Source organism: Caloenas nicobarica, chromosome 1 (genome assembly GCF_036013445.1).
Source record: "Caloenas nicobarica isolate bCalNic1 chromosome 1, bCalNic1.hap1, whole genome shotgun sequence".
Taxonomy (NCBI): Eukaryota; Metazoa; Chordata; class Aves; order Columbiformes; family Columbidae; genus Caloenas; species Caloenas nicobarica.
The window spans coordinates 119,112,687-119,125,765 of record NC_088245.1 but is presented as its reverse complement, the minus strand read 5'-3'; the positions used below and the strand labels follow the sequence as shown (position 1 = coordinate 119,125,765).

The 13,079-nt window shown below is 45.4% G+C and overlaps 1 protein-coding gene across 2 annotated transcripts in view; it reads left to right on the top strand.

Moving 5' to 3' along the window:
- The first annotated feature begins 3,714 nt into the window (after positions 1 to 3,714).
- The window catches only part of PDXK (pyridoxal kinase), a 48,193-nt gene continuing 38,828 nt past the window's right edge, over positions 3,715 to 13,079 (top strand). For both annotated transcript variants that reach the window (XM_065629399.1, XM_065629390.1), the window contains exon 1: positions 3,715 to 4,032. In XM_065629399.1, the coding sequence (XP_065485471.1) occupies positions 3,940 to 4,032 (93 nt within the window). In that variant the 5' untranslated portion in view covers positions 3,715 to 3,939. The remainder of the gene's footprint in view (positions 4,033 to 13,079) is intronic.

Genomic DNA, 13,079 nt, shown 5'->3' with positions numbered 1-13,079 from the left:
CAGAAAAAGCAGGAAAAAATTCATAATTTGCCAGCCCTTGAGTGTTTTCATAGACATTTTCTGCCTCAGGTTCATTTTGGGTTAAGACAGAGGACAAAGGGAATGAGTATAAGGTAGAACCATTGAGTCATGTCTGGAACAGTCCTGCAGAAGGTACAGAATATCACCCCCTGATATCTTTGGCAACCTTTTTTTAAGGATTATGACATCTTAAGCTCTGGAACCCTGGATTTCTTCTTTGGGGGAAGATGAAGCTTTCATGTCAAGAACGTGCATTTTACTCAACTTATGGAAAGCAGCCCCAAATGTAACACAGTTCTGTCAGCCCTTGTGAGGAGAAAAAAAAAAAAAGTCATTGGCTGTGCTCTGTTAAGATCTGCTTTACATTCTTCAGAGTTTTGTCTTTTTTAAATCAGATTTGACCTGCAGCTGCCGGTCTGGACTCTCAAGCATCCTGTCTCATCTCAGCACTGCAAATGGAGCCTTCCCTTTTCCTCCCTTGTGAGTTCAGAAAATGTCAACTTCGATCAGGTTGCCTGATTTGGACCAGACCAAGCCATGTGTTGGTGGGAGAGTGCGAGTGGGAATGGGTCAAGGAGTTTGAAGCAGGAGAGCAAGAAGGGACAAAATGACACTAGGTTAAGAGTGATCACTGGAAACTGAGACTAGATAGTCAAGGACATGGACTTGAGAAATATGTTGAGGAGAGGAGAGGAGAGGAGAAAGGAAAAGAGGAGAAAAGAAAGGAAAAGAGGAGAAAAGAAAGGAAAAGAGGAGAAAAGAAAGGAAAAGAGGAGAAAAGAAAGGAAAAGAGGAGAAAGGAAAAGAGGAGAAAAGAGGAGAAAAGAGGAGAAAAGAAAAGAGGAGAAAAGAGAAGAGAGAAAAGAAAAGAAAAGAAAAGAAAAGAAAAGAAAAGAAAAGAAAAGAAAAGAAAAGAAAAGAAAAGAAAAGAAAAGAAAAGAAAAGAAAAAAAGAGGTGGAGTTGCTGGAGATAGTGGAGTTATTGCGGGGGGGTGAATAGCTCATATCAGAGGAAAAATTAAGAGTTAGAGATGTGGGGGAATGTGAATGAGGTAACAGACCTGGCAAGCAGCTTTGGCTCTGAGAGTATCAAGATGATGAGAGAAAGAAAACTGGGACTTGGGACCCTTCAGGTTGAGAGATATGGGGAGTGACTGTGTGGAGGAAAGCAAGCAAGGAGCCTAGAGGTGGAGGGTGGAGATGGATGACCAGAAACTGAGGAAGATCACATCCCAAGATACAGCTTTGTCTCTAATTCTTCTGGCTTACCCTGCCATCCAGACCTGTGTCCCCTTGAGATAACCTCCTTGTGTGAAATGCCGTTTTGTACTGTTTTCCCAGACTGATGGAGCATACAAGGTGCAGATCATTCATTTTTCTGGCCCTATACTCCATGGAGATGGACCAATTTCTACATTTCAAGAAAATACCTACATTTATAGGTGATGAAAAAACAGTAGTAAGGCCAGCCTAGAACAAGCCCCAAGTTTTGCAACTGGAGTGACAACAGAAAAGATTCTCTCAGTATGTTACTTCTTTTCCAACAGATTACTTATGGTGAGGAAAGTATTCTTTCACGTTGCTGAGAAATAATAATACTATTTCAAGTGTCGATTTAAAGCTATCCAAAAAGAAGAACAAGAGGCATGGGGTGTCATTTCTTATTGTGATTTTTGACTGAACCTGTGACAGTCAATAATGACAAATGGCCGGAGAAAGATTAAATTCCCAAACACATTATGAAGTCCTATCTCAGCAGAGTCTTGATGTATTGTAGCACTTGCTGGCCAACGCATACATCTTCTTTTACTCTTTGGCAGCCCTCAGAAGGATTTTTTGTGTGTTTGTCAATAACAAACAATTGCAATCACTTCAAAACCTGACTGCGAGGGTGGTGTTCTGTCAGGGCAACCGCAGCATGGGCTGACATGCCACCGCAGGGTGCCGTGTGAGGCTGCCTGTGGCATCCTCGGCTCCACAGGGCTTTCTGAACCGTTGAGGAGGGGAAGCTGTAGCACAGGTGGGACATGTGTGCTGCTCTTGGCCCCCCAGCATGCTGTGGGGAAGTCGTGGTGGGCAGCGCTGAGGTGCAAGGGAGCATGGCCAGCAAACGGCAATTACTGCACAGGATGGGTGGCACTAGAGCGTTGCATGGCCAACACTGTGTGTTCTGGCCAACATTTGGGCATAGCTATGGGTGCTGGGAGTGTGCTTGAGGTATCAGGTGCTGTGGTGTTGTGCAGTGAGAACAGGACAGAGGTGAGAACTGGGCAATCACCAACTGCAGGAAGTTCAACAAGGGCAAGTGCCGAACTTTGCACTTGGGACACAGCAACCCTGGCTGTACATACAGACTGGGAGATGAGATGCTGGAAAGCAGCTCTGCGGAGAGGGATCTGGGGGTTCTGGTCGATGGCAAGTTGAACATGAGCCAACAGTGTCCCTGGCAGCCAAGAGGGCCAAACGTGTCCTGGGTGCATCCAGCACAGCATGGCCAGCCGGGCAGGGAGGTGATTGTCCCGCTCTGCTCTGCACTGGTGCGGCCTCACCTGGAGCACTGGGTGCCCTTCTGGGCAACACAGGATAAAAAAGACATAAAGCTACTGCAGAGTGTCCAGAGGAGGGCTATGAAATTGGTGAAGGGTTTGGAGGGGAAGCTGTATGAGCAGCTAAAGTCACTGGGTTTGTTCAGCCTGGAGAAGAGGAGACTGAGGGGAGACCTCATGGCGGCTCCAGCTTCCTCACGAGGGGAGGAGGAGGGGCAGGTGCTGAGCTCTTCTCTCTGGTGACCAGTGACAGAACCCGAGGGAATGTCAGGAAGATGTGCCGGGGAGGTTTAGGTTGGACATGAGGAAAAGGTTCTTCCCCCAGAGGGTGGTGGAGCACTGGAACAGGCTCCCCAGGGAGGCGTCACGGCCCCAAGCCTGACAGTGTTCAAGAAGAGACTGGACAACGGCCTCAGACACACGGTGTGACCTGTGGGGTTGTCCTGTGCAGGGACAGGAGTTGGACTCGATGATCCCTGTGGGTTCCTTCCGACTCAGGACATTCTATGATTCTATGACGGTGGCAGCTGGTGTGACATGTGGGACGAGGGAAAGGGGGGTCCATGTGTGTGGGCCGTGGGTACATAGCGTTGGGAAGGGCCTTCGAGCGCCAGCACACCCAAGGCAGCGCCGGTAGCAGCGGTACTGGGGGCCCTGCACTGGGGAGAGGTGTGCGACAGCGCGGCAGTGCCTCTGTGGGTGTCAGCGAGCACCTCGGGGCTGGGCGGGCGCACCAGTACCTGGGGGGCGGGGGGTCACAGCCCTCCCTCTGTGAAGGGTGGGCCGGGGGTCACGGCACCGCGCTTGCCAGAGGGCTGAGGCAGCGGCCCGGCCGGCCGGGGGCTGGAGGGCTCGGCCGTGCGGGCGCTGGGGCCGCTCCCCCTGCGGGATGGCGCCAGTGACAGCGACGGGGCCCGCCGCGCCGCCGCGTGCGGGAGGGGCGGCCGCTGAGGCGCGTGACGGCGCGGGCCGCGTGACAGCGGGAGGCGGGGGCGGAGGCCGCGGCGAGACCTGCAGTGAGAGCACCGGAGCGGGGGGCCCGTTCGGTGCCGTTAGTGGGCGCCGCGCCCCCCGCCCCCCCCCCCCCCCGCCCTGCCCCGCCGCGGCGGCTGCCGCCCCTCTCCCCCCCCCCCCCCCCCCCCCTCACCCCGGGCAGTGCGGGCGGCGGCCATTAGGTGTCCGCACCGATCGCCTGACGGCCGCGGGGCTGAGGCGGCGGGCTCGCGCGCTCCCGCCTCCCGCGCGCTGGTGGGGGGCGGGGGGGTGTGTGTGACAGGAGGGGAGGGCGAGCGCGTGACGCCCTCCGCGCTCCGCCCCCCGCCCCTGCTCCCGGTGCCACCAGCTCGGCCCGGCGCGGGCGGGCGGCGCAGCCATGGAGCCGGAGCGCGAGTGCCGGGTGCTCTCCATCCAGAGCCACGTCGTCCGCGGCTACGTGGGCAACAAGGCGGCCACCTTCCCCTTGCAGGTGAGCGCTCGCGGACCGGGCCCTCCGCCGCCGCGCCTGCCCCGCCGCTGTCCCTTTGCGGGGCGGCGAAGGAAGCCGGGCAGGTGGTGCGGCGGCGGGGCTCAGCGGCGGGCTCCGGTGCCCGGGCGGGCGCCTCCTGCCAAGCGGGGGTAAGGTCAGGGGACGGCCGGGAGCAGCGCCGAGCGCCCTCCTCGCCCTCTCAAGTGCCGGATCGCGGGGCTGGGGCGGAGCGAGCCGGGGGCAGTGAGCGTCCCGAGTCTCCGCGCACCTCGGCGAGCCGGGGCCGGTGCGGCTGCGCCTCCCGCCGGCTCCCGCTGACATCGCGTCTTCTCGCTGCTGGCTCGAGGCTGTAGTACGGCGAGCGAGCCTAAAAGGGTGAGGGAGGTGCGGCTGGTGGGTTCGCTCGGCGCCGTGCTGCGGAGCTCTGCGGGCGGCTGTGCCCGGCGGCGAGGCGTGTGCTCCGGCAGCGGCCGGGCGCTCCCGCTTCGGGCTGTCCGTTCTGCTGGTAGCACTGGTACGCAGTTTGGGGGTCCCGGGCTGGCGACGGGGAGCTGGGCTCGGTGGACCGGTAGCCTTGTGCTGGTACTAAGCTAAGCTGCTCTAGTCCTCGTGGGTGGTGGAGCTGGGTCAACCCTCACCCCTCTGCCTCTGGGGAAGCTGTGGTAGAGTATAAGGACCACTTAATGACTACAAGGCTGAGCCAGAGCAACTGGCTTACATGGCCTGGGGCTTGAGGGTATAACTGGATCTTGGCTTTCACAGCTGTCATGATCTGACTTTAGAGTTGCTTGTTGAGGTCTAACCGATGGTGGGAAAACATCAGTGTGCTTTGGGCTGAGCCTTTGTATGTCTTGGTGTTCTCTCTTGTGAAGTGTCTGTACCATAAGGGGCTAATTTGGGCCCTTACCATGAAGAGGTCTTTGTTCCTTGACACACATGTGGCTGTACGAAGCTTGCTGTCTAAGAATCTCATTGCCAGAACACAGTGTATTGTGACATCGGTTATCCTGGTGCATACTTAACAAACAATGGCATAATCCCACTTGACTAGACACAAGAGATGGTATACTCTGATAAGCTATGTGCTTGAGACCAGGTCTGCAAGAAGCTAACATCACACCCCCTTATCACCATCCAATTATATGTAACCAAGTCTCTTGAAAATTAGTATGTGATGAATGGTGATGTACATATGAAGTCTGTGTATTGTGGAAAAATCTGTGTATGTGGAGACCCATGCTTTAAAGGCTGTCATGATCTGCAGGCCAGCTGCCTCTTCTTTCCCAAGAGAATTATGTCTAAATTGTGCCCCTTTCCCCCGCTTACCTCCTCCAGCTATTTTTGTGGTAGCAGAAGGGCACACAGTAGTACTTATTCCAGAAATCTCCAGTCTCTTGAACTGTTGTCTTCATTTTAATTCTGTTTCAAAGGTTCTCTTCACTCTTCTGTAACTTACAGTTTCTGTGGCATATGAGCCTCTGTATGGATGTCTCCCATGACCTGGCAAATTTGTTCCTGTAGAGTGTCTGTAGTTCCTTTACTATGACACTATAAAATTCTATTGCAGTTAGGAAGTCCTATCGATTTTGTAGCTGGGCTCTGTTTGGGAGGCCATCACACTTGCATTGTGTAATGTTCCTCAGTGAACAGCCTAACAAGAATTTGCTGGGATGGGTGGAAAAAAAGATAGTTGGGGAATAGCTGAACTCCTCTCACTACAGGCTGTGCTTGAAAATCCTATGTAGGCAACCCTTAATGAAGCTGTGCTTGCTAGAAAGTTATTTAAACCCTGGTTTTGCTGGAACGTCAGATGTAGCAAGTTGCCACCAAGTGAAACTTACCCTTTTTATGTTTTCTTGAAATAAGGAGAGGAATTCCAAAGCTGAGTGTCTCTCTCTATATATACATACAAATGAAAGCTGATGCTAGTCTTGAGGATGGGTGCAAATCTGACATGCTTATGTTATTTCCCGTTCTCTTTTTTACTTTTATCGTCTGAACCAATAATGGTTAAATGAGGCTTCCTTCTGAGCTCATCAGTATTGAGTTTGCAAGGCAAGATATATGTAAATACGTGTGTGTGTGCATGAGAGGCCTGATGGGCTGAAATCCTGGCAGAACAGTTCAGGAATCTGCATTTGGACAGCAGCATCCAAACAGAAAAGCAGATGGGATTTTGCCTGCTCTTTGCAGACTTCTGCAAAAACATCAGTCATGTTTGAAGGACTTGATCTTTGGTAGAAGTCTATGGCATTATTATTTATTAGCAATAGGCAGTGCAGCACTGTGCTTGGCAGAGAACTTTTTAGTGTCTCCTTTTAACTAGTTGGGTTTGCTTTGTCAGGCTTCTGTTATACTAAAGCTAAAGTACTTTAAAAGTATTTTAAGAGTAGGTGTGTGGAAATACTTTCTCTGTGAAGTATGTGGTAGATGCTTTCTACATAGCAAACAGCAAAAGAGTTAGACCATATATTAGAGCAGTTATAATAATGGAAATAATGTAGCTAAGTGAGAAATGCTAGAACTCTTTACACCATTTCAAGATAAAATACGTTTAAGTAGTTTGAGATTTCAGGTTAACTAGTAGATCTTAGGGGAAATGCACGTCTGGATTTTCCAGATAGCACAAATCCAGGAAGTGAACTGTCCTCACCTGTGCTTTGAATTCTGCCTTGTCAAGAGTTTAAATAGGTTTTACTTGCATGGTTTTACTCTCTCTTTGAAAATTCTAAAGGTGGTTCTGAATTATTTTTTAAATAGTCATAATTTATTTCACAATTATGTAACCTGAGCATCTTTCGGTATCAGGAAACGGTTTAGGATTGTCCAGACTTTAAGAGAGCAGGAGCAGTAGGGCATACCTTAACTTAGGGTGTTGCCACTGTCAGTCAGAGAAATTGTTTTAAAACATCACAGAATGTTTCTCCTACTTGACTAAGAGTTGTCGTAGTTTTTATGATATAAAATGTACGTTTTCACCATGCCATTCAACATTACTTTTATCCTATGTGATTTCTTCCTTAGAGGGATCTCTTACTTGTTAGTTTTAAATAGCATTTTAGTTTACCTTTCCTGCCCCACCTTTTAGGTAGGTAGAATGTAGCAAGAAGTGTGAAGTACTGGCAAGCAGAGAGTTACTGTCCTTCTCAAACCACAGAGAGAATACACAAGGGCAAGCTCATTTCTGTTCTGCAGAGGTACTTAATTCTGACCATCAGGAAAATTTTGCTAGACAGGTGAATGTACGACTCATATACTACACCCATCATAAGATCAGCTCTCGTGATTGAGTATTTCTGTCTGTATATTCAGTCCTTTGGGTCTCTATGAGTTTCCAAGAAAAAGATTTGAAAGTACAAGGAAGAGACAGGAGAAAGTCCCAGCCGATTTCACCTGGCCAGTGGACACTGGCATTTGGTTGCCACTGGAGTAAGTTATACTGTCGTGGTTGAGACGAACAAACGACACTATACTCCTGTCTGCAAGCCAAAAACTGTTGATCTTTGTTTATCTATAAGTAACAATGAGATCCAGAGTTTGGTACTTTCTGTTCTTACCTTGTTTGATAATGCTAATGAAACATGATTACTTTTTTTTTTTTTTTGGGTCTGCCTTAACACTCAATAGAATTTGAGAAAATCTTGTCTCTGTTTTGAGTATTCAGTTATTGACTTCTTGTTATATCTGCTTGCCCTGAAGATGAAGCTAAAAACATGGACAAATACCATTAATTATTTGGATCTGGAGAATGAAATTATCTGTTCTGAGTTGTAGGACACCACCATAGACAGCTTGTATAATACACGATAAGATGGCCTTTTGAAATCTGTTCAGTTTGGGTTTTTTTGTTTTTTGTTTTTTCCCTGCTGAATGGAAATAGTTGTCTGTTCAGGTATTAATAAGGGCAGATGATTCTCATTTTTACAGTAGTCCTCAGTGATTCTCTCCTGCAAAACAAAGATTAAGTATCCATTTTTAGCGCCTTCTTAATTGTAAAAAAGATAGGAAAACAACTTTGGTCAGCACAGATGGTAATTTCTTTTATATTTAAGGATAGTCTTGAACTGCATTGTTCAAAGCCAAGGGTATAATTTGCTTTCTTATGCTGAGACCAAAGCCATTATCAACCAATCTTTAATGATTATCTGCTGCCCTAGCAAAAAAAAAAAAAAAAAATAAGGCTTGCTTTCTTTCTGTTTTTCTTTATTACTTTCTTTGAACAGTATAGTCAAACAGCTTAAATATTGTACAGAAAGAGAGACAGGTAAAGAGCATTGCTTATTTAAAAGGACTGCTTGCTCTGCTTTTCAAAACCTACTTCAGTTGTGTTATATAATGAGTCAGAAGAAGGATGAATCAATCAAAAGTCTTTACAGAATAACAATAAGAAATGTTCCTACTTGCTAGCTAGCCCGTATTTTTTTTACACGTCAAATTCGCAAAAAGCCTAACCCTTAAACAGAAAATAAACACAAAGTTAAAATAATCTATTTTATTGTGGAATTGTGGCTCTAGATTCATACTTCAAATGAAGCTAGTGGAAGCATGGTTTTCTTCCTTGTCTCTGCTTTTGTTCTTGTGAGGAAGGTAAACAAGGGACAGATGAGTTTTTAAAACAAACAACTTTCAACCCCTCTGGGAAGGCTTCTTCATAGCTATGTAAACAGCATTTTCTTGTTACATGGATGTCAGTATATGTAGTTGCAGAAGTCTTATGAATACCATGTGCAAGATGAGGCCCTAAAAAAGACTTGTAATCCAAAAGGTCCTAGCGACGTGGTTCCTGGCAGTCTGGATTTCTGGGAAGAGGCTTTACCAGAACTTTCCAGACATACTTGTCCAGATGAACCCACCTATGAAGAAAGGATGGCTCTGGCCCTCTACGAGCTCTGATGCACTCTGAGAACTTTGAACTTTTGATAAGATTGTAGGAGATAGACTTTTGACCCATATGGTAGGCTGGAAGGGGAGTAGAACAGGTTTGAGAGAAGTCAAGAAAGTAGGAAACTCCTTGAAACTAAGTAAAATAAAATAGGGGTAGTGATGGTGGTCGTCACTCTTTTAGCTCTTAACATTGCTTGAAGACAGACTAGACTGAGGCAAAGAGCTGGGAAAAGTCCTGGGATCTCACTTGACAATAGTAGTTTATGTTTGTGTAGTGCTGTAAACTAAGAGATCCCAAACTTCTTTACAAACTTTTTACAGAAGTCTTTTCAACTGCTAATGCGAACTAATCAATTTGAAAAATTAGAATCATTTCAACCTGCCTAAAAGAAGTGCAGCTAGGACTGCTGATGTGCGACGGACTCTGAATTGCAAGACTGAGCAGAGTCTCTAATAAACAGAGAGTGGGGCTGAGTGAATGGTCATCATCTGAAGTCGAGTCTAAGTGTGGGATAGTGGTATCCATGACCTTTTCTACAAATCACTTAATTGTGGCGACTTGTTAAATAAGCTTTTGTCATGAAAATACAGAAGTGCTAAGGGATGTTCACACAGGTTGATTGTATATTACAGTTGAAAAGCTGAAAAAAGCATTTTAAGATGCATTAAAGTTTATTTTGCAGTGTGTGTATGGGACTAGTTGACCCGCTGCCATTTTAAACTTTTTAAAAAGATGATGATAAATATTTACAGTGATAGATTATTACTGTAATTTGCTACCTTTTTCATGGTACATTGTGAAAATTTGAACTATGCAGATGCATAGACTGATATTCGACATAGTATTTACACTGGGGTGTGTGCTGTAGTGAAGAAATACTAGCTTTTTTTTTTGGACGTAACTGTGGTCTTCTGATCTAACAAAACACAGCAAATTAGAAAGATTAAGGAGGATCGCATTGAGTGTCTACAAGTACAAGCAGATATTTGACTTCAGAGCAAGCAAAACTGCCTTACCCCGATTCACCTTTCTTTAGAAAAAAATTGAGTCATCAAGAAATTGCAAATCTTATTAAAGGACTGGAAAACCTTGCCTGAAGTTGGATTTGCACTGTTTGTATGGAGAATATGGTGTACTCAGAGACTCAGTAGCAAGTGTTTACTTGCTTAAGGCATTTTTAATTAGGAAATGGCCTTATGTTCTATCTTTAAGCCTTAGATTTTTTGATTGTTAGAATTCTTGCAGTTCTTATGTCTTATTTCTGCTCCAAGTGAAACAGTAGAGATAATATTCTTTCCTGTATAAACAAAAAAGGGCAGAAAACAGAGTCAATATTGATCAGATTTTTGAAAAATGTGAGCTTCAAGTTAAAATTAATTTATGTATTAAAAGGTACTGAAGTATGTATATATGAGGATGGTACAAAGATACACCTGAGAAAAATAGGTAACATACAAAGCTACTGATACTTCTCTAAAATCTTCCTTTTGTTTCTTACTTCCCATTTTTTTCTATTTATATCCAAAATTATGGTCACCTTTCCTTGAAGAGCATATTTAGTCATTTTAAATACGGGATACAGCATTGTCCATGGCTGACTGAACACACACCAGGCAGGTATTTTTAGCCTTGTTAGGCTGAAAAGACACAAGTGGAAGTTCCACTTCACTTACTTGTGTTGTGTGGAAAACAGGCTGAGTCGGTGAAGCAAGGTTAATGTGGAGTCGGACATTAGTCCTGGTACCTAAAATGTCCATTCTTCTGGAATTACTTTGTATGGTAAGTGTATGCACCTCTATAGTATTCTACAGAGGAAAAAAATTATTAATGAGGATAAAATGCCAAGCAATTCCATGTTGATAGGTAATACGTGCTCCAACAGAAGCCAAACTAGTTCATCATCTTGTGGCTTGGCAGCAGTGGGCCAGCTGGTCATAGCAGAAAAGTATTACTGATCTGAAATTTGGCTGTGCTGAGCTACTTGAATTTTTTCAAACCTTTGTTCAGTACTCATATTTGTTCATGCTAATTCATCTGTGGCACCTCTGACCTCCAATTCCTTTAACATCTGGAACAACTATCCATAGAGCAGGAGAGAGAACTGTGGTACCAAACCCTTTCACATAGTTCTTTAAAAAAAAAATCGCACAAACAAAAAAGAAAACCAAAAGCCACCTCATTTCACTTTCTGTCATCCTGTGTAAATTTTAAACGTATCAAGTTTGGGCTGAGTAGAAATCCTTCCATGCGGATTTAACTTCACTCTCTTGGGAATGCAAAGCACCTCCTGCCAGAGGGATGTGTGGGATTGAGGAGGTGCTAGAGCACATATTGAAAAATGGTAAAGAGTCTCCCCTGTGGCAAAGCAAAAGCTGGAGAGCCACTTTCTGATCTGTAGATGCATTTCTTTCTGAAAACAGAGGTAAATGCTTTTCCTGAACAGGGAACCCTTTCCAGTCTGATCACAACTGTTCCCCTTCTCCCCTCTGAGGGATCCAGTCATGTTTTACCTCTCAGAAGACGATTCATGTGGAAATCTCAAGCAAGGATGACATGGCTGTCAGTGACATTAGTAAGTTGAAGGGAGGAATCCATGGCAATCTTCAAGAATAGCATTTGCTAGGTCAGCATGCTTGAAACTGCCGAAGAAGTGAAGTGTTGATCTGTCCCACAATATCAGAATAAGGCAACATTTTTTTTTGTCTTACATAACTTGGCAGATTGCTAGCTAATAAGTATCTTTTCTTTCATACTACACCTAATAGTCCTCTATTTTTTATGAAGACTAAGCTATTTGTTTTCTTCCTGAATTTTACTATGTTTGTTCATAGCTCCTGTACGTGGTAATTCTGTCCCCATCTTCTGGAAGAGGAAAGAAAGAATGCTATAAGAGAAAAAATGTTGACCAAATTCTCAAAATTTGATACTGTTTTCGTAGGATTATACGATGGAATTTATGGTGATGTATTTAGTAAAGTTTGGCCTAAATCTAATGAATTAAGATATATATGTATTTTTTATAAATCTGTGTATCTTCCTGTATTTTACAGCATTTGTTCTGAGTGATGACTACTGCTGAACAAGTTTAGGCTGAAGGAAAACTCTTTTTCTATCTGTCCAGCTCTTTACTGCGGTTACTCTCACTCTTCTGGCAGAATACAGCCCCTGTGTCATAGAGGTGGGCACCACGTTACCTGTGGAAACCGTCAGATACTCTGAGCAGCTAAGAGAAACAGAAACAAAAAAAAACGTTTAAAAATGTTTAAACCTGAGGCCAGCAGGGGCAGTATTTCCTACAGCGCATTATTTGTTGTTGCTGTTTGTGGACCAGCACAAGCTACAACCTGTGTCCCAGGTTATTCCTTTTGTAGTCAAATATTGCTGGTAGCTTTGTATTAGGGATGGTTGTTTCTGTTCTGACTGTAGTTGTTGGAAGTAATGTTGTGCCTCTGCTCATTCATACAACAACCAAACAAATATATGGCAATTTAGTGTTTATATTTGAGAGATTTTATATTGTCACCTACCCTCTAGGGCAGGGGTGTCAAACTCATTTTCACTGGGAGCTACTCCTACATTGATACAGTCCTAAAATTACATTTGGTTCTTTGAAGGCAACCGCGAGGCTGATGTGGCCCCCGGTGAAAATGAGTTTGACACCCCTGCTCTAGGGTATAGTTTCATGATCTGCTGGCTTCAGTAGCACAGCCAGCTTGAGAATGTCCTGCTCTTTCCTTGCCACCACCAGCTGGTTCTTCCACCTGCACTACTTTGCTGTTCACTTCAACTCTTCAAGGAGATTAATTTTGTGAGGCCATGTGGTGGACTGCTCTGAGAAGCAATCCAGATTATAAATAATTTGACAAAGAGGGAAAAGAAGGAAATCTTTATCTTGTGAGTAAATTTCCTGACCCAGTTCCCTACCAGCCCCACAGACAGCTCTTTTGGCATAGCTGAGGTGCCAGATCAGGAGCAAGCCCCAGGCTCCTGCACCTGGCATCTGCTAAAAGAAGCATTCCTCGAAGTATACTCTTATCTAAGACATCTGCTTTCTCTGAAGGAATTGGTGAGACATTTAACCGTTCTCTAGAAGCTTCATGCTTTCCCTGCGGTGGCCTTGGTGTAATCTTTGCATAACATGGCACATCTTTCAGAGAGTTGT